This window comes from Entelurus aequoreus, linkage group LG01, assembly GCF_033978785.1.
Source record: "Entelurus aequoreus isolate RoL-2023_Sb linkage group LG01, RoL_Eaeq_v1.1, whole genome shotgun sequence".
Lineage (NCBI taxonomy): Eukaryota > Metazoa > Chordata > Actinopteri > Syngnathiformes > Syngnathidae > Entelurus > Entelurus aequoreus.
In genome coordinates this window covers 57,234,576-57,256,355 of record NC_084731.1, presented here as the reverse complement: position 1 = coordinate 57,256,355, position 21,780 = coordinate 57,234,576, and the positions used below count along the sequence as shown (strand labels likewise).

The 21,780-nt window shown below is 40.6% G+C and overlaps 1 protein-coding gene and 1 pseudogene across 1 annotated transcript; one reads left to right on the top strand and one right to left on the bottom strand.

Annotated features, from left to right (window-relative positions):
- LOC133645870 (uncharacterized) overlaps positions 1 to 829 on the bottom strand; it is a 2,882-nt pseudogene extending 2,053 nt beyond the window's left edge.
- A 1,664-nt stretch (positions 830 to 2,493) lies between these two features.
- Positions 2,494 to 21,573, top strand: fam72a (family with sequence similarity 72 member A). Its single transcript, XM_062054836.1, has 4 exons — positions 2,494 to 2,989; positions 6,885 to 6,962; positions 14,739 to 14,863; positions 17,989 to 21,573. Exons 1-4 carry the CDS (start codon positions 2,838 to 2,840, stop codon positions 18,081 to 18,083), a joined length of 450 nt encoding a protein of 149 aa, XP_061910820.1. The 5' UTR covers positions 2,494 to 2,837; the 3' UTR covers positions 18,084 to 21,573.
- The last annotated feature ends 207 nt before the right edge of the window (positions 21,574 to 21,780 follow it).

The window sequence follows — 21,780 nt, the reverse complement described above, 5'->3', positions numbered from 1 at the left end:
CTCCAGGAATCCCCCCCTTCTGCACTGAAGTGTCGATGTAGTTGTTCTTGAGGAGAAACTCGGTCAGTCTTCGGGAGACGATGCTGAAGAACACCTTCCCTTCCACACTCAGAAGTGATATAGTCCGAAACTGGTTGATGTTTTTCGAGTCCTCCTCCTTGGGGATCCAAACTCCCTCTGCACACCTCCACTGGTCGGCCACTCTCCTCCTTCGCCAGATCACCTTCAAGGTCTTCCACAGATGCTTGAGAAGCCCTGGACAGCGCTTGTAGACGAGGTAAGGTACACCACTGGGGGCCGGGGAAGATGCTGAGCGGGCTGCCTTGATGACCTCTTCAACCTCCTTCAAACTGGGCTCTGTCAACTGGAACTCTGCCGTTGGTGGCGCAGGGCTGATGAGCGCTCTGTTGGGTCCTAGATCTTGTCCCCTCAGTGGGGCGCTCATGGTATTCTGGAGGAAGCGATTCACTTCCTCTCTTGGGCACTCAAGCCGGCCACTGCGCTTGTCCCCGAGCAGCTGTTTAGCAAACCGAAAGGGGTTGGCAATGAAGGCCGCTCGCTTCCTAGCTCTCTCTCTTCCACGCCTCCTGTGCCACTCTGCTCTACGGAGAGTTGTCAGCTTCTTCCGCAGGATGTTGCGCAGCTCTTCTAAAGGTTGTTTGTCCTCCTCAGCAGCTCTCTTGAACTGTTTCCTGAGGGTTCGAAGCTCCTGGCGCAGTTGGTGTATCTTAGTGGCCCTGCAGTTCATCGTGTAGGGGGTGGCCTCAGTGTTGCCCTTCTCCATCCGTCCGAATCTTTCTGAGCCATAGCTGACGATGATGGTACTCATTGCCTGGAGCCTGCTGTCGACACCTCCTTTGACTGTGGCTTGGATGATGTTGGACACATCCTCATCAAACTGCAGCCACTCGCTCCGTCTGTTTGCTTGGGGCCATTTAATCCGCTGCTGTGGAACTACTCTGCTGGGATTGAGAGACTTTGGTACGTGGAGGGACTGGGATCTGTGGGGTGTCTCCTGTCCGGGCTCCTCCTGCGTCTCACCAGGTCCAGGACCTGTGCGTTGAGCCTCGCTCTCCCGCTCCAAACATTTCATTCTGGCCTGATGGATTCTTAAGCCACGTTGATTTTTGCACAGCTTGCCGCAGATACATGTCATACTCGTAGTCAGTTTGTTTGCGAGGGTCGTTAACCTTTGGTCCGTCCGATGGGAGATCTCATCCTCCCCCCCTCTCGGGATCTCCTGGGGGTATTGCTCTGTAGGGTTTTCCGTAGCTTATATATATATATATATATATATATATATATATATATATATATATATATATATATATATATATATATATATATATATATATATATATTATATATATATATATATATATATTATATATATATATATATATATATATATATATATATATATATACATACATATATATTATATATATATATATATATACATACATATATATTATATATATATATATATATATATATGTATATATATATATATATATATATATATATATGAGCCGAGGGCTGCCTCTTTTAAAATGCAGTTAAAACCACATTGTGTACATTCCTGTAATATTCAACTATTTTTTTATTTCTATTTATTTATATATATATATATATATATATATATATATATATATATATATATATATATATATATATATATATATATATATATATATATATATATATATATAATATATATATATATATATATATATATATATATATATATATATATATATATATATATATTATATATATACATATATAATATATATATATATATGTATATATATATATATATATATATGTATATATATATATATATATATATATATATATATATATATATATATATATATATATATATATATATATATATATATATATATATATATATATATATATATATATATATATATTTGAGCCGAGGGCTGCCTCTTTTAAAATGCAGTTAAAACCACATTGTGTACATTCCTGTAATATTCAACTATTTTTTAAAATTTCTTATTATCACATTTAATATTTTATTTGTGCAATGTTTGCTGTATGCTTGTTTAATTGTATTATTTTATTTTAACCGTGTGAAGCACTTTGTGAGCTATCTCTTACTTACTACAACTTTTGCCTCTCTAATTTGAATAATTGACTGATCTTGCCATAATTTTAACTCTGCTTGCCATTTTACCCAGTTTTGTGTTTGAATAGTTCATAATGTTCTATTTATGCCTTCTGACAGGACAAACAAATGCTCCCCCTCCTAATTTTGATAGAAAAAGAGGATGTGCAAATAGACCAATAAACAACCGGAGTTCAGGAAACAGGTCCGCCCATGTCGAGGATGTATCCAATCATATGCGTGCTTGTTGATATCTGACAAATTGCAAGAGTGACTGTTGGGGTTCAACCAATCACAACCAGGCATGGGTTCTTTCAAAGCGAGTTTCAGGAAGTGGGTTTTAATGACCAGGAAGTTGTAAACAAAGCTGACAGCTACTTAGTTAGCTGTTAACTGCAGCTTTGTTACAGTCGCGTCCCTCGCCATTGACGGGTGTTATTGTATCATTTAGCGCACCATCGTCTTCATGGGACCTAAAGAGACCGATTTTCTTTAAAGCGGAGGCGGATTCGTTTGATCCCGACCGTGTGTTTGACAAGCTAACGTTAGCTGCGCTGTTCGACGGCGTTCGATTGAAATGATCGAATCATCGATGTAAATGAAGGTGCGTTTTGAAGTCACGTGATCATCGTTAAACGGGCAAAGCGATCGGAGGTCGTACTGCTTTGTGCGCAACGTCCCACTTCAAAGCAGGACGACGATGTCGACGTCCAACGCGAGTTTCAAAAACAAGTGCGTGGCCCAGGTCAACTGCATCTTTTGTGGCAGTTTGCTGTGTAAGAGGGGCATGAAAGCGGTGCTTCTTGCCGACACGGAAGTGGAGCTTTTTTCCACTGATATACCTCCCAACAGGTAAGTGCTGAACACGTTAGCACTGCGAGCTAGCTTTTGTTTACATAGGCCAGGGGTGTCAAACTCATTTTAGACCGAGGGCCACATGGAGAAAAATCTACTTCCAAGGTGGCCCAACCTGGTAAAATCATGGCACGATAACTTAAAATCAAAGACAACTTTAGATTGTTTTCTTTGTTTAAAAATAGAGCAAGCGCTTTTAAATCGGGGGCCACATGGAGAAAAATCTACTCCAAAGTGGGCCCGGACTGGTAAAATCACGGCACAATAACTTAAAGGCCTACTGAAACCCACTACTACCGACCACGCAGTCTGATAGTTTATATATCAATGATGAACTCTTAACATTGCAACACATGCCAATACGGCCGGGTTAACTTATAGAGTGCAATTTTAAATTTCCCGGCAAACTTCCGGCTGAAAAGGTTTCGATATGATGACGTTTGCGTGACGTCTACGGCTGAAGCGGAAGTATTTGTAGCCCATTGAATCCAATACAAAAAGCTCTGTTTTCATCTCAAAATTCCACAGTATTCTGGACATCTGTGTTGGTGAATGTTTTGCAATTTGTTTAATGAACAATGGAGACTGCAAAGAAGAAAGTTGTAGGTGGGATCGGTGTATTAGCGGCGGACTACAGCAACACAACCAGGAGGACTATGAGAAGGATAGCAGACGCGCTAGCCGCCGACCTCACCTAGACTTCCTCCGTCTCCGGGCCGCCGACCGCATCAGTGATCGGGTGAAGTCTTTCGTCGTACCGTCGATCGCTGGAACGCAGGTGAGCACGGGTCGTGATGAGCAGATGAAAGCTGGCGTAGGTGCAGAGCTAATATTTTTAGCATAGCTCTGTCGAGGTTCCGTAGCTAAGTTAGCTTCAATGGCGTCGTTAGCAACAGCATTGCTAAGCTTCGCCAAGCTGGAAATCATTAACCGTGTAGTTACATGTCCAGAGTTTGGTAGTATTGTTGATCTTCTGTCTATCCTTCCAGTCAGGGACTTATTTGTTTTGTTTCTATATGCAGTTAAGCCCGATGCTATCACGTTAGCTCAGTAGCTAAAGTGCTTCACCGATGTATTGTCGTGGAGATAAAAGTCACTGTGAATGTCCATTTCGCGTTCTCGACTCTCATTTTCAAGAGGATATAGTATCCGAGGTGGTTTAAAATACAAATCCGTGATCCACAATAGAAAAAGGAGAGAGTGTGGAATCCAATGAGCCCTTGTACCTAAGTTACGGTCAGAGCGAAAAAAGATACGTTCTGCACTGCACGCTAGTCCTTCACTTTCACGTTCCTCATCCACGAATCTTTCATCCTCGCTCAAATTAATGGGGTAATCGTCGCTTTCTCGGTCCAAATCTCTCTCGCTGCTGGTGTAAACAATAGGAAAATGTGAGCAGCCCTTCCTCCGGTGTCGTCACGCTACTTCCGGTAGGGGCAAGGCTTTTTTTTATCAGAGACCAAAAGTTGCAAACTTTATTGTCGTTGTTCTATACTAAATCCTTTCAGCAAAAATATGGCAATATCGCGAAATGATCAAGTATGACACATAGAATGAATCTGCTATCCCCGTTAAAATAAAAAAAATTCATTTCAGTAGGCCTTTCAAAATAAAGACAACTTCAGATTGTGTTCTTTGTTTAAAAATAGAGCAAGCACTTTTAGATCGGGGGCCACATGGAGAAAAATCTACTCCCAAGTGGGCCCGCACTGGTAAAATCACGGCGCGATAACTTAAAAATAAAGACAACTTCAGATTGTTTTCTTTGTGTAAAAATAGAGCAAGCACATTCTGTTCGACACTCTTAGAAGATGAATGCAAGCAGTACTCCCATATGGGAATTAGTTAGATTAATCATTTAGTTTAGTAGTTTAGTCTTTATTTGAAGGGACAATGCACAGAAACATTTAGCTCAAAGACAGATATGTTCTGTATTAGATTATATAGCTAAATAGCTAATTTTCATCTGCAGTCCCTGGCTACCTAAATTAAAGGTATACAAAAATCATGCAATGAAATTATGAGAATAAAATCATACACTAGCATGTAATCAAATTAAGAAAAGTCATAAAACGCCCTTTCATTGACACATACTTAATATACAATACAACCATACCTTATTTACATCATCACACAAAGACAAGACATGCTCTTGTTCACATCTGTCATCATTTGTAAAAACAACCATGATTTTAACAGACACTTAAAAACAACAAAATGCTCTCATGGATAAAATATAATACACATTAAGTTGATGTGTCAATCATAGTGCCCACCTTAGTGACCGTGTGAGCATCTTTGATTGCTCCAAAGCCACTTTTTAACTTCAATTGTGAATGAAGAGTAATCTGTGAGACTTTTCAAGTTTGTTGTGAGGTCGTTCCATTCCTTTATTGCTCTATATGAAAAGGCTGATTGTGCGAAATATGTTTTACATCTGGGTACGCTACACTGCCCCCTGGTGGAGGCTCGTGTGTTTCTAGTTGTCACGGCAGATGTAAACTGGACAAAGTGCTTAAGTGGCGCTGGTGCAGTGTTATTTAGGATTCGATGGGCCATTCGTATTGATGCTAATCTTTGAACGTTAGCTAAATTTAACAGTCTATATTTTCCCGAGGACTGAACAGTGATGGTGGTGTTGTGGATTTTGGTCAAGGATTTTGAGCGATTGTGCAAAGTTTCCAATGGCCTCAGTGTCATTTTGCTAGCCTAGGACCAACATGTTATGTAATAATAAAATGTACTTAATGGTAACAATATGAGACCTTTAAAAAAAAAAAAAAAAAAATAATTAAAAAAAAAGTCATTCCCAAAAAAATGAAAAGTAGTTATTGAACCATTTGGTGTAGAAGAATGGCTTTGAGTTCTTTTGAAAGATCACCATTTTTCCCCCCCTCCCGACTGTCAGAATTGTTGTTAGTGCTACTGACAAAAATAGGAGTTTTAGAATTTGACAATGATACTACAAAAATGTTCATGTATTTTAGGTTAGTGCGTGTGCCTCACAATACGAAGGTCCTGGGTTCAATCCTGGGCTCGGGATCTTTCTGTGTGGAGTTTGCGTGTTCTCCCCGTGCCTGCGTGGGTTCCCTCCGGGTACTTCCGGCTTCCCCCCACCTCCAAAGACATGCACCTGGGGATAGGTTGATTGGCAACACTAAATGGTCCCTAGCGTGTGAATGTTGTCTGTCTATCTGTGTTGGCCCTGCGATGAGGTGGCGACTTGTCCAGGGTGTACTCCGCCCTCTGCCCGAATGCAGCTGTGATAGGCTCCAGCGACCCCGAACGGGACAAGCGGTAGAAAATGGATGGATGGATGGACATTCTGAAAATGTACAAACCATAATATTGTTGTTGGGTTTTTTTTACACTTACGTGTTGCGGTTCATTGTATTCTATCTTTATTTGTTGTTATTTATACTTTCTGAATAAATGATGTGATAATGTTCATTAGTCGACTCATTAGTGTTAATTTTCAAACTATCAAGATAAAAAAATATCAAAATCAAATTACAGGATGTTATTTATGTAGTTTGCCCATTTTCCTCGACTGGTGCACTAACATAATGCAGTTTATTATTTTTTACATATGTAGCATCATCTACAAAGATACAAATAATTGCTATTGCGACATCTAGTGGACACATTTAGGATAGTAGTTTCTTTCATTCCAAAATTTTGGCAAATTTTTATATTTATCAAACTCATCCCGCGGGCCTGATAAAGCCTGTTCAGGCCCACGGGCCGTATGTTTGGCACCCCTGACATAGGCTATTGTTGCCAGGACAATCACTATCGCTAGCCGATGCCCACTGGAACAATGAGTGTAATGAGTGCGTGTTTTGTCTGAAAATGTGCAACCTTTCATGTGTGTTTTGTTTCTTCTATCAAGAACTGTTGACTTTGTGGCCAGCTGCTACTCTACAGACAGCTGCAAATGCAAACTGAGAGATATAGCATGTCTCAAGTGGTAAGTATACACTTTTTTTTTTAACATGTCAGATTAAACAAAAATTGAGCTGTTTGGCCACAATACTCAGCAATATGTTTGGAGGAGAAATGGTGAGGCCTTTAATCCCAGGAACACCATCCCACCGTCAAGCATGGTGGTGGTAGTATTATGCTCTGGGCCTGTTTTGCTGCCAATGGAACTGGTGCTTTAAAAGGGACAAAGATAAAGGAGAATTACCTCCAACTTCTTTAGGACAACCTTAAATCATCAGCACCAGAGGTTGGGTCTTGAGCGCAGTTGGGTGTTCCAACAGGACAATGACCCAAAACACATGTCAAAAGTGGTAAAGGAATGGCTAAATCAGGCTAGAATTAAGGTTTTAAAATGGCCTTCCCAAAGTCCTGATGTAAATGTGTGGACAATGCTGAAGAAACAAGTCCATGTCAGAAAACCCACACATTTAGCTGAACTACACCAATTTTGTCAAGAGGAGTGGTCAAACATTCAACCTGAAGCTTGTGGATGGCTACCAAAAGCGCCTTATTGCAGTTAAAACTTGCCAAGGGACATATAACCAAATATTAACATTGCTGTATGTATACTTTTGACCCAGCAGATTTGGTCCCTTTTTCAGTAATCATAATAAATTCATAAAAGAACCAAACTTCATGAATGTTTTTTGTGACCAACAAGTATGTGCTCCAATCACTCTATCAAAAAAAAAAAAGAGTTGTAGAAAATATTGGAAAGTCAAGACAGCCTTGACGACATGTTCTTTATAGGTGTATGTAAACTTTTGATCGCGACTGTATATATACTTGCAGTGTGTATATTGTACATATTACATAATTACATATTGTTATTAGGGTGTCTGTTACTACATTATATATATATATATATATATATATATATATATATACGTATATATATATATATATACATATATATATATACATACATATATATATATATACATACATATATATATATATACATATATATATATATATATATATATATATATATATATATATATATATATATATATATATATATATATATATATATATATATATATATATATATATATATATATATATACTTGTGTAAATAAAAACTTGATGGAGGGTTTTGAAGTTGTTTTAGAGCAGGGATGTCCAAAGTGCGGCCCAGGGGCCATTTGCGGCCCGCAGGTAATTTTTTAACGGCCCCACGGCACATTCTAAAAATACGATAAAAAAAACAAAACATAAAAAGTGGTATAAAAGAGAAAACAGGTGACAATAAAATGTTGCTATGTTGACTCTAATAACACTAAGCTGTCGTGCAGGCTGTTTCTTTCTTTAAAACATAATAATGAATCAAAAACAATGTTATTATGAATTATTGACCTATTCAAGGCTCCAATTAGGTCACATTAAATATTCCACTTTGAGATATTTTTTGGGGAAAATGTTGCATATTTTGTGTTTGCCATATAAAAAACTTTTTTTTTTTTTTTTTAAAGAAGGGCCTAAAATGAACAAACAAGGAACATAATAAACAACAATACAAGTTATAATTGACGGATAGATCTGAAGTTGATCTTGAGACTATGGTGTTAACAGTTTTTTTTAAAAATTACGATTTATTTTTTAACACTTTACTGAGCAGGACCCTTTTGGATCCCCAATAATTTTAGTGGGACTTTTTTTTTTTTTTAAGTGTCATTGCTCAAAAAATAATAATACATTAAAATCAATGTTATGAGTTATGTTATGAGCTCCAATTATTATATAATCTGAAATGTTCCACTTTAAAATTTTATTGGGGGAAAATATTTCATATTTTGTGTTTTTTCCATAAAAAACTGGGTTTTTTGATACAAAGGGCATACAACTTAAATCTAAAAAAAAAAACAACGTTATATTGACAGATAATGTTGATCTGATATTTAAACTTTGAATAATAATAATAATAATAATACTAAACAATGACATTTAAAAAATTTTTTTTTTAACCTAAACCCTTTGGAGTCCCCGGTATCAAGCCTGAGTGGAGGCCTAGGATTCTTAATAGGACTAGTTGTTAAAGATCCCTAAATATTCATCCATCCATCCATCCATCTTCTTCCGCTTATCCGAGGTACAACAATTAAATGGGGTTGGAGATGTCCTCTTGGGTGGGGTGGAGTTTGGCACTAATCATGTGGTGCCACCAGTACAACACATCTTCAGTTGTGTTCCCCGACATCATTGGGCGTTTCGGCCATTCATCACAAGACACCCTCTGCCGAGGTTGGCCCACCACAGGCTGATCAGACCTGGGTGTGTGTCGCATGGTGGCACCACGTGGTTATTTGGCAGCCCATGCTGCATCCCTGCGCTTCAGCCAGTGACTGCTCCGTTCTGCTGCGGTGGAAAGTTCTTTAATAGCCTTGCGTTGGGCCTGTCCTCTGATTCCTACTTCTTTAAGGAGCCTTGTGGTGGAACTGGCTACAAAGCCTCTACAGCCCACCTCCACTGGCCACACCTTCACGTTCCAGCCCCGTGCCTCTGCTTCAGCTGCCAAGTTGGTATATCGCAGCCTCTTCCGTTCGAATGCTTAATCGATGGCGTCCTCCCATGGGACCGTTAACTCAACGATGAAGACACGGCGGCAGGACAAGGACCAGAGGACCAGGTGTGGGCGCAGGCTGGTTGCTGCAATTTCGGGTGGGAAGATAAGTCTCTGGCTGAGGTCTACCCGCATTTCCCAATCTCGGGCTACGTTTAGTGGGCCCAAGTCTGGAGGTGATGGCTTGGTCCGCCGTTTCTCTCCTTCCCGGATGAAAGTTGTTTTGCGTGGGAAGGTTGCCTGAGCATTTAAAGGCATGGCATTGGTGACCACTCTCTTGTTCTCAAGTTCGGCAGCCAAGCACTTCAGTACCTGGTTGTGGCCCCAGGTGTATCTCCCTTGAGTCAGACTGGTCTTGCAACCTACCAAGATGTGTTTGAGGGTTGCTGGGACTGTACACTGGAGACAGGCTGGGTCCTCTCCATACCAGAGATGTAGGTTGGTTGGAGAGGGCAGGACATCATATGTGGCTCTAATGATGCAACTTAGTCTATTAGACTCCATGCTCCATATTTCGTTCCACGTGATTGTTCTCCTCTCCACGCCCTCCCACCTCATCCAGCGGCCCTGCTGGGCTTGGGAGACTGCCTTGGCACACCTGGCTGCTTCCTCCTGGTGGCGCACTTCCTCCACCACCATGTGCCGCCGTTCGGTTGCAGTTGCCTTTTGCCACGTGGGTGTTGTTGCTTCCACACCAAGGCCCCCTCTGCCATATTGGACATGCCCCACTATATCCCGGTGTCTGAGGGCAGTCTTTGCCACTGCGACTGCTGCAGATGGATTCCATTTCCTCCCTGTTGCTAGGGTTGGAGCAGCACCTCTGACGAATGGATCCCGGGAGTCTGTGAGAGTCATTTCCAGCCTTGATTTGGCACATTTGTACTCCTCCACCACGCTTGAGATCGGTAAGGAGAGGGCTCCGTTGCCATACAGGCCTACGCTGCTAAGACATCTTGGCAGTCCAAGCCATTTCCTCACTTGTGCATTCACCAGCCTCTCCAGCCGATTGGCATGGGATAGAGCTACCTCATAGATGGAAATTGGCCACATGAGACGGGGCAGCAGCCCAAACTGAAAGCACCACAGTTTCAGCTTCCCAGGGAGAGCGGCGTTATTGATCTGATTGAGGCCACTGATTGTATCCTGCCTGAGTTGGTCCACCTGCTTGGAGTCTTTGAGTTCTGCGCTATACCAGCGGCCAAGGCTTTTGATAGGCTTTTCTAGAACTGTTGGTATTGGCTCGTTGTTGATGTGGAACCTCTCATTGGTGAGCTGGCCCTTGATGATGGAGATACTGCGGGATTTGCTTGGTTCAACCTCCATTCGTGCCCATTTGATATTTCCCTAGAGTTTATCCAGCAGGCGTTTGGTGCATGCATTTGTTGTTGTTATTGTTGTCATGTCGTCCATGTACGCCCTTATTGGAGGAAGACGCAGCCCGCTCTTTAACCGCTCCCCTCCAACCACCCATCGGGATGCTCGAATAATGAGCTCCATTGCCATGGTAAACGCCAGTGGAGAGATGGTGCAGCCCGCCATTATGCCTATCTTGAGGTGCTGCCAGGCAGTTGTACTGGCCTGTGCTGTGACGCAGAACTGGAGGTCCTGGAAGTAGGCTTTGACCATCCTTGTGATGCCCTCAGGGACCTGGAAGAAGTTGAACGCTGTCCATAGAACTTCATGAGGCACTGACCCGAAGGCATTGGCAAGATCTAAGAAAACCACATGCAGGTCTTTCTTGTCCTTCTATCCGTCTGTATCTGGTGCCAGATGACATTTGTGTGTTCCAGGCATCCTGAGAAACCACCTATCCCTGCCTTCTGCACTGAGGTGTCAACATAGTTGTTCTTCGGCAAGAATACTGAGAGCCTGTGGGCCACAACACTGAAGAATATTTTTCCTTCCACATTCAGAAGACTGATCTGGCGGAACTGGTCGATGGTTGAGGAATTCTTCTCTTTGGGAATCAGGATCCCCCCTGCTCTTCGCCATGCCTTTGGTATAATTCCTTTTTCCCACACCACTTTCATTAGCTTCCAGAGGTACTTCAAGACGCCTGGAGTGTTCTTATAGAGCCTATATGGGACGCCGTTGGGTCCAGGGGCTGAGGCTGTTCTTGCCCGCTTTACAGTGCTCTCAACTTCTCTCCATGTGGGGGGCCTCGTTTCAAACTGGTGCTCAGGTGGTTCGATTGGTGGCATGTCATCTGGAATGCTGGCTGGCACATGCCTCTGGCTGTCCGAGTAGGTCTTCCTCAGGTGCTCCTCTAGTTCCCTTATGGGTACTTTGAGGATTCCAGTTTTCTCCTTGACAAAGAGGTCTTTGACGAACTTGTAAGGATCTCTGTGGAAGGCAGTCCTCGTTCGCTCTTTCTTTTTATGTTGCTTTCTCAGGCATTCTGCTCTTCGCAGTGTTGCAAGTCGCTGCTTGATGTCGCCCTGTAGTGCTTCAAGTCCTTTCCTTTCCACTTCTGTGGCCTTTTTCCACTGCTTTCGCAGGCCCCTTCTTTCTTTCACAAGTCTTTCAATCTCTTGTTGTCTCCTGGACTTGAGAGGGGCTGACGGTTCCGTCTGTGTCGTAAGGTTCTTACTTTTCACCCCAAATCTCTCCGCTCCATAGCTGTAAATAATCTCTCCAATCTTGTCCAGCTTTTTTTCCGCACACCCTTTCAGACCTTCTAAAAGATGGACAAGGTCTGTGTCTGTGGTTTCCCACTCCTTTTTCTGTCAGGATTTAGGCCACAAGATTTGAGGCTTCCGTCCATTCATCTTCCTCTCTACTGCTGTCTGTGGTTGAGTGGGCTCTGGACTCACGTTCGTTGTTGAATCTGTGCCTGATTGAGCTTCGTCTGGGGTTGTGATACCCTGTGGACTGTGGTGACTATCCTGCCGCTGGGCTTCACTCGACTGATTTGCCCTACCTCTGAGAAAGTAGTGGTCAATGCGAGGCCCCTCGCTAAGCTCTCTGACACTTTTTCCTGCCCTGGTGGATCTTGAGACCCTTCTCTGATGTAAACTTTTTCCAGCCACAGATGCAGCTTTGTAACTTGTGTCCTGCCAGTGCTGTTACTCCATTAACTATCATGCTGATCATTTGACTCGTTGTCGTTTCCGTTCCAGGGTCTGTTACCGTGTGGTCTACCGGTGGGTCATCTTCCGCTCTCGTAGACTCTAGGGGTATTTTTCCTTTTGAATTTTCCGTAGCAATTGTTGGGTGGATCCAGGTCACTGTGTAGTGAAAGGGTCCTGCTAGCAAGGGTAGCTAACCCGTGCCAGCCCCGTTGGGGTCTGTTCCCACCTGTCAGCAGTCTCTTCAGGCCGTCACCAGGTCTTTCCCAGGTTGTCAGCTGCCCTTTCGCAGCGGTCACTGGTTTTGACACCAGACATCAGGATTCTTAATAGGACTAGTTGTTAAAGATCCCTAAATATTCAGCACAACAATTAAATGGGGTTGGAGATGTCCTCTTGGGTGGGGTGGAGTTTGGCACTAATCATGTGGTGCCACCAGTACAACACATCTTCAGTTGTGTTCCCCGACATCATTGGGCGTTTCGGCCATTCATCACAAGACACCCTCTGCCGAGGTTGGCCCACCACAGGCTGATCAGACCTGGGTGTGTGTCGCATGGTGGCACCACGTGGTTATTTGGCAGCCCATGCTGCATCCCTGCGCTTCAGCCACAGCCAGTGACTGCTCCGTTCTGCTGCGGTGGAAAGTTCTTTAATAGCCTTGCGTTGGGCCTGTCCTCTGATTCCTACTTCTTTAAGGAGCCTTGTGGTGGAACTGGCTACAAAGCCTCTACAGCCCACCTCCACTGGCCACACCTTCACGTTCCAGCCCCGTGCCTCTGCTTCAGCTGCCAAGTTGGTATATCGCAGCCTCTTCCGTTCGAATGCTTCATCGATAGCATCCTCCCATGGGACCGTTAACTCAACGATGAAGACACGGCGGCAGGACATGGACCAGAGGACCAGGTCTGGGCGCAGGCTGGTTGCTGCAATTTCGGGTGGGAAGATAAGTCTCTGGCTGAGGTCTACCCGCATTTCCCCATCTCGGGCTACGTTTAGTGGGCCCAAGTCAGGAGGTGATGGCTTGGTCCGCCGTTTCTCTCCTTCCCGGATGAAAGTTGTTTTGCGTGGGAAGGTTGCCTGAGCATTTAAAGGCATGGCATTGGTGACCACTCTCTTGTTCTCAAGTTCGGCAGTTAATTTGATTAGTATAATGTATATTTTTTATACATATATTGTATTGGTTTCTAAAATAAAAAATGTCAAAATGGCCCCCGCTTGCTCTGATTTTTCAGTGTGCGGCCCTCAGTGGAAAAAGTTTGGACACCCCTGTTTTAGAGGCTTTGAAGTCTACAACGGTGACTCGCATTAGTCACTTCTTTCAAGCGTTTATCATCTTTTGTGTTAGAATCTTTCATTATTGTGAACAATAGGCGAAATTCCAAAAAAGTGCAGTTCCCCTTTAACGGCCCCATATTTTAATGGCGTGACCAACAAAGCAACTTTGTCAGTCCTACACAACTGTGGAAAAATACAAATATTCTCAGATTAAACAGTCTTGTGAGCCAATTCTCATCCACCTGAGAGTAACAGTTAATGTGAACTTTTTCACTCTTCAAGATTATTGTTGTCAAAAGTTCACAGTTTTGTCTATTCAGACAATTGTTAGCTTTTGACAATATAACAACCATCAGCAGTAGGACATGGCCATAACAGTTGTTTTAAGTTGCAAGAAAAAGGCATTAAAAAAACATTACATTAGATTTGCTAACATCTGCTGAAACCCTGTTTTAAAGTTGAGATGTTTTTTCAGTGTTGTCGAACTACATGTGTGTATCTAATGTTAGGAACTACATGTGTGTATCTAATGTTATGCCCCTCAGGATTTTCTGCAACAGCTCTTTAGCAAACAACAATACTGCTCATCAACTGATCTTTTTAGTTTTGTCACTGATTGTCACGTGTTGATTAGTGCATTTCTTGCCCATTTGAAGAGAGTATTACTGTACTGTGTGTTTAAATCAGTTGGTGTTCCCTTTGTGTGTCCTCTCTTGTTGTTGTCCAGGTTGAAAACAACATCAGTGTGGCAAAAGTCAGCAGATAGCGTTGGTTAAGCGCTTTTCCGGGCTGCTCGCCGTAAAATGCTGACTGGTGTTTTTCTCTTATTTTTGTTTTTTTCCCCCTCCCGCAGCGGTAATGTGGTGGGCTATCACGTTGTGGCCCCCTGTAAACCCTGCCTGCTGTCCTGTAACAACGGACACTTCTGGATGTTCAACAGTGACTCCGTTTCCACCCTCAACAGATTGGATGCAACAGGTACATTTGATACAGATCTTGTACCATACATATCAATATACACTCATATTGACACGAGTTATTAGATGGCACTCTCAAAAATAATTTTCCTTGTTTTATATTGTAAATAGTTTTTATTGTAACTTAAATATTGTTTCAGGATTTAGGAGTTAGTACTGGGTGATTCCTTTAAGCCACCCCAATAAACCGTAGGGATGGGTACCAAACTAGTTATGTTTCTATGTACCAACCCAGTACCTTCTGTACCACCAGATACCGATTCACATAAAATCAAAACGGTTCCATATTTTGATAGATTCTGTCGCACGTAACATCACGTTGGGTTGCAGAATTTGCACCGGCTCAAGCACTTTGCAGGGAAATTAGCACCCTCAAAGACTGCCTGTAGATTATTTCAATTTTCCATGCCAACAAAGCAAGTAAGTCTGATAGAAGGCACTCAACAGTACAGTGAGCCTCCCCTTTTTAGAAATGTGCTAGCTCGTTGCGAATTTACATTTTAATATGCCATATACATGCTACCGATTAGCATTAGCATACTTACATGGCGATTTAAACACCTCGAAATTACAATCAAACAGCTGGTGTGTAATAACTTACAGCAGGGCCCAACTTTTCCACTACAGAGGGGTCCGGGGCCCTACTAAATTAAATACATATAAATGGGTTATACTTGTATAGCGCTTTTCTACCTTCAAGGTACTCAAAGCGCTTTGACAGTATTTCCACATTTACCCATTCACACACACATTCACACACTGATGGCGGGAGCTGCCATGCAAGGCGCTAACCAGCAGCCATCAGAGGCAAAGGGTGAAGTGTCTTGCCCAAGGACACAACGGACGTGACTAGGAAGGTAGAAGGTGGGAATTGAACCCCAGTAACCAGCAACACTCCGATTGCTGGCACAGCCACTCTACCAACTTCGCCACGCCGTCCTCCCTAAAATTTAAAATTTAACACTGAATTAGAAATCTTACTCTTGATTTTAATCCTATTCAATAATTGTATCTAACATACTTAGTTTAACAGGATAAATCTTGCCAAATGGTAAGAATTGTGTTAATCACAAATATCATGATCAAGGCTTAGGTCAGGCTGATTTATTAAAAAAAAAAAAACAATTAAAAAAAAAAAAAAAAAATAGTAATCAGTGCAAAAGAAACCGATGAAAGATACATTTAAATACAATTCCACAGTGCTACAATAAACCCATTCTAAATAAAATAATAAAATATGTTTCTTAAATAAACTGGCAATATAGTGTAAGTGCAATTGAAAATACAGCTTAAACACTTTAATCGCTTAAGAAACTTTAGCTCCAGGCTTTTCTATTTGTTTGTTATCATAAATACTGCCACAAGTGATGGACCACAGGTGAGAAAAAAACATTTTTTGAAGGCCCAACATTGGGCCCAGGCCCTATGGTTAAGAAACACTGACTTACAGTATATACACGTTTTAGGGCTCAACCAAAAAACCAGACTGGCACATTCAACTTAATGGCAAAGACTGTAATCCCTGGCTAGGCAAACACTGTAGTACAGAGCTGAGAGTATGGCCAAGTTAGTAGTAAACATGGCGCCTTGTAGTCACTTAAGGGTCTTTTGACCTATCAGAGAGAATTACTGTGGTAGGGCTCCATCTTGTGGTACACCAAAGATTTTATTAAGTATTTAAATACAGTAGTGTTGTATTCTCCTATACTCAAACACAGTGTTACTGGTCAAACTGTGTGTAATATTAGTGTCCAAAAAACAAAATATATACTTGTTAAATAAAACTTATGCCTTGTTTTTAATGAATACTTAGGCCTGCTGCGCTATTGTATTTTAATGTTGGTCATTATGGTGGTACTTGGAGAGCCAAGTGTTTTCTGAAGTGAAACTTTGTGAGAACCAGTGAACTAAATGATTGGTCCAAGCCAAGTGACTACACGGCGCCATGTTTGCTCCCGAGTTGGCCATACTCTCTCTATACACTGCTATACACTACTGCAGGGGTGTCAAACTCATTTTCATTGAGGGCCACATCGCAGTTATGGTTGCCCTCAGAGGGCCGCTTTTAACTATGAGTAATATATGAATATACAGTACATGTGTGTATACATAACACATTAGCAATATGTATTTTTTTTGATAATTTTGATTTTGATAATATTAAATTTGAAAAGATATGCAACTGCATGCCGTACATGATTTTTAACGGGAAAGAAGCTGTAAAACAAAGTTTAAATTTTACTTTAGAAACTGGCAGCTCAGTCACCAGAATTTTACAGTAAAAACTGTGTTTTTTTACAGCATATAAAAAAAAATGGAATAAATGGAATGGAATGGAGAAACAATACCACTGTTTTTAGCGGTAAAATTCAAGCAACAGAGCTGCCAGTTTTGTTTTGTTTTTACAATAAAATCTTTTTGTTTTAATGTCTTTTTTTAATTTATTTTTTAAATATTTTAGTGTCTTACTGTATATGGAAAAAAACTGTACCAAAATTGATTTTACGGTAAAAAACTCAGTCGGCGGAATTTGCAATTTTACAGTCTACAATTTGATTGATAATTTGTTTTGAAATAAGTCAAGCAGATATTTAAGTACAGTATTTATCATTATTTTAACAAAAAATATTTTTGAAATACATATATTTTGATTTTGATAATATTACATTTTAAAAGATATGCAATTGCATGCAGTACATGATTTTTAACGGGAAAGAACACAAATATATTTAGTTAGAATAGATTAAGCATTTTATTAACTCATATTATTTCCAGGTTTCGCGGGCCACATAAAATAATATGGCGGGCCAGATTTGGCCCCCGGGCCTTGAGTTTGACACCTGTGCATCACTGCTATCTAACGTCTTGGAACTTTAACTGCATGCAAAGTCTACCATATAATACTTGCAAATGAGTCAGAAGTGTAAGAACACAAGATGTAATAAGTTATTAATATCTTAAATGCTGAATTACATTAATACATGTTATTGATAAACAATTAACATTTATTGACATATAAAAACCCTAAAAACTGGTATTATTAGTATCGATTCTCAGCTACCATGTATAGGTTCAAATATGAAATTGATACATCTAATTTGTACTGAAGATGAATAATGTCTACAGGTCTGAACTTGCTCCTGTGGGGAGATCTTCCCGAGCTGGAAGACAGCGACGACGAGGAATCGGGAAGCCCATTGGAGGAAGAATGCATCAGGTAAAGATGGACCAGGACCACCTGAGGCTTTTGGAGGAGCCACGGTGAAACGAGCGAGGCCTTAAAGTGTGATTAAAGACTATGAAAGGTGCCGGTTTTGTTAAGGCCGACACCTAAAATCCCAGGTGTGCTTGAGGCCACGCCCCCTGAGTGGTTATGTCACAGCAGGTATTTGGCCTTGGACAGCTGGTGGAACACCTGCTCTGACACACATAGTGGCTTAGTCCAAAGGGCTTATCCCCAGAAAACAACACCGTGCTTGTGTTGTGCCCGTGTGACATACAGGCCACACCTCTTTAGAAAATAAACGACTTGCATAAAAAAAGGAGATAGTGCTCCACTAGGTAGCAGGAATAATAATTTCAAGAGCTTTTTGTAAATGTTTATTTACATACCTTCATTGTTTCCAAACAGTGTCTGCAACACGGCAGTAAAACGGCTGATCAAACAAAACATAAGTCGTAGTCATGGACCCACTCTCCAATCACCTAAACAGACTCAAATAAGTCGCACTGGACTATAAGCCGCAGATATATACTGGTACAGAAGATTTTGTAAATGTTTTTTTACATAACCTTAATTGTTTCCAAACGCCGTCTGCAACAGGGCAGTAAAACGGCAGATCAAACAAAACGGAAGTCATCGTTGTGGAGCCGCTAGCTGCGCAAGCTAGCTCTCCAATCAGCTAAACAGACTCAGTGAATTCACTGAGGAAATTGTGAAAGTGAAACAATACAAAAAGAATGCCACTGTAATTTAATAATACTAACACAGACACTCGTAAACCTGTTAGCATATTAGCTAATGCTAACAACGATAGCTTCATTCATACAGCATGTAGAAATATGCATGAAAACACTCCTACAGACATCACACGGAACCGTTTAATAAGAATTGTGTTAGTTATATGAATGAATGAAGAATCCATACGAGCATCAACGCTATGGACGGCACGAAACAGGAAATCGCATTTTCAACCTGCAGTACCTGCAGTGAGAGAACTAATCCAAAAGATGGCGCCATAGCACAAACAATAACACAACTTCTCAGTCCTCTGCCTGGGTTTAATGAAAACGATTGAACACGAAACATTATGGCGGTTAGCGGATACAAATCCATACATTACCGATTTGTAAGCCACAGGGTTCAAAGTGTAGGTCAAAAAGTAGCCGTTTATAGTCCGGAATTTAGGGTAAACGTCTGTTATTTGTCTGTTACCCACACAGCGCTGTTGAATAATGACTATTGAAGCCTTCACTGTTAAAGCACACACAGCCTTTTCTAAACACTGTAAATATCTAAGATGCTTTCATCGTCACTTTGTGCTTCCATTAAGCCGGCACACGATGAGTTAAGTCTGTACGCCAAAAGAGGTATAATGTGACACTCGGTAACGAACCACCTTTTGTTTCTATATTTCAATTGGTAATGAGCACATTTCCTTAAAGGGCAGGTTCCATACACACCCCAAATACCGATGGGCCGTAAGATGTCCTTGTTTTATGCAAGCACAGCCACCATGACAGGACCATCAGAAACTCATCCAAATATGTAGTATTACACATGCATGTACTCCACTATCTGGCAACATTTCACACTGTGTGTTGTCTAGCACAGCTCTATTGTAGCAGCAATTCCAAAGAATCGTCAACGTCTTGATCGGAATATTGATTATTGGTCACCATATATTCAATATGCTCCAGATTAGGGGTCCCCAACCTCAGGGGGCCTAATCAAAATTATTGACACGTAATTGTATTTTAAAAAAAGGCATCTTTTTATTGTTTTTTATGAGTATTATTTTTCCAAATTATGTCCAAATAAATTCAAATGTATCTGAATTTGAGAAATAATGCAGGGTTATTTGTTATTTAACAATAATATACAATCAATGTATTTAACTCCAGAGTTTCTTAACCTTTTTTAACCTCTGGGCCCAACTTTTCCACTACAGAGGGGCCCGGGACCCACGCAAATATTAACAATGAATTGGTAATCTCACTCTTCATTGTAACCTACTTCAAGTGTATAAGCTTGTCCAATGATATGAAGGCAAAGACCATTATCAATGTTTAGGTCAGGCTGATTATGACAATAAATACTAATCAAATTAACTGCAAAAGGGACTTGTAAAAACCCATGAAAAATACATTTTCATACAATTCGCAGTGCTAAAATTATTTAAAAACTAAATTAAAAAAGTTTTTCTTAAATAAACTGTCAATAAATGAGAATACAGCTTCACCACTTTATTCATATTTTTTGCGCTTAAATAATTTCTCTTGACTTTTTAGCTCCAGACATCTTCTATTTTTTGATATTGTCATTACTGCCAGAAGTGGTGGAAAAAGAGTTTTACAACTGACTACCCCTGCGGCCCACAGCTCAGAAACCCATTTTTGGCCCTATGGTTACGAAAGGCTGATCGAAACAGACTCGATAACTCCACTTTGACGTTTTGGTGAATTTACTGAGAAATTAGTTGAAGTAAGTTAATAATACTAACACAGGCGCTCGTAAACGTGTTAGCCTTCCCGCTAATGCTAGCGACGCTAGCTTGATTACATTACTTTTCAGCACAAATGTTGGGGCCCTTGACTCGAGAGCTCAAATTCCGGTCCTCTGTTTTCTTTGCATTCCCAAACATTTATTTCTTCAAATAGGAAATGCCGCAGATGGAAACGGTCTGTTCCATGGTCAAACTGTCACCCGTTACAAACGTTTACTGCACAGGCAACGTTTTAAGTAACATCACAGCACAACTTAAGTGTAGAATTAAGTTAACCAAGGTGGTGTTGATACCTTAAAACGATAAAACCACACCTGATCATACGACCTTCTCTGGTATTTTATTGGCCATGATCCTGATTGATTAGTGGTAGTGTAGTATTAGTAGATCACGTGATTAGAGCAGTGTCACACACTTTTCAGCATTGTTGCTACTCCACTTCTCTGCCATAATCTAACAAAGTTGTGTCAAAGCTGTTTGCCTTTATAAAGCAAACCAAGAAATGTAATATTTATGTGTTTTATCCTCCATATTGATTAAAACTGTTGCCGTGGCAATGTATTAAACCGTATTTATTCAGTGCACAGACCAGAATACTGACAACATACTTTGTTTACAATCTTTGTTTACGATCGCTTTGCTTTTTGTTAATGTATTTAATGTTTCATTTGTGATTTTGTGTTTTTTCGGGGGTTATAATATTTACCAGGAGAAGGCATCACTTGTGAGCTTCCACTGGCCAGGACAATAAATGACACGATAATCCAAAATATGGAATTGTTTTTGAAGTGAATGACTTTGGCGTGACTTGCCTGCTGAAAATGTCTATTTTGGAATTGCACTGACTGGTACTTTGGAACCTGGATTGTTGTTTTTGTATGCGTGTTAATTTAATAAAACTCTTTTTTTAATACCTCTGACAAGTTGTTTTTTTTAAACTTCACTCAAAACTACAATCCCATCTTTTCTGCTCTTTCAGTTTCTGGTCTCTGTTGGATTGTGTATTGGTTTTTGTATTTGTTTTAGTTATTTAAAATGTATTTATGTCTTAACGTCTATTTCTACATAATTCATACAAAAACACTTAACCAACTTAAAATATGTTTTTTTTAGAATAACATTTTTTAAAATAATTTTAAAATAATTTACCATTTAAATACAAACAATGCATAAACAGATTTTTGACATAACA

Excerpts from the sequence above, each read along its gene's own strand:
- fam72a (XM_062054836.1), top strand. The coding sequence starts at position 2,838 with ATGTCGACGTCCAACGCGAGTTTCAAAAACAAGTGCGTGGCCCAGGTC. Across the intron at positions 6,963-14,738 it reads GATATAGCATGTCTCAAGTG|CGGTAATGTGGTGGGCTATC; the intron begins GTAAGTATACAC and ends CCCCTCCCGCAG. Across the intron at positions 14,864-17,988 it reads CAACAGATTGGATGCAACAG|GTCTGAACTTGCTCCTGTGG; the intron begins GTACATTTGATA and ends TAATGTCTACAG.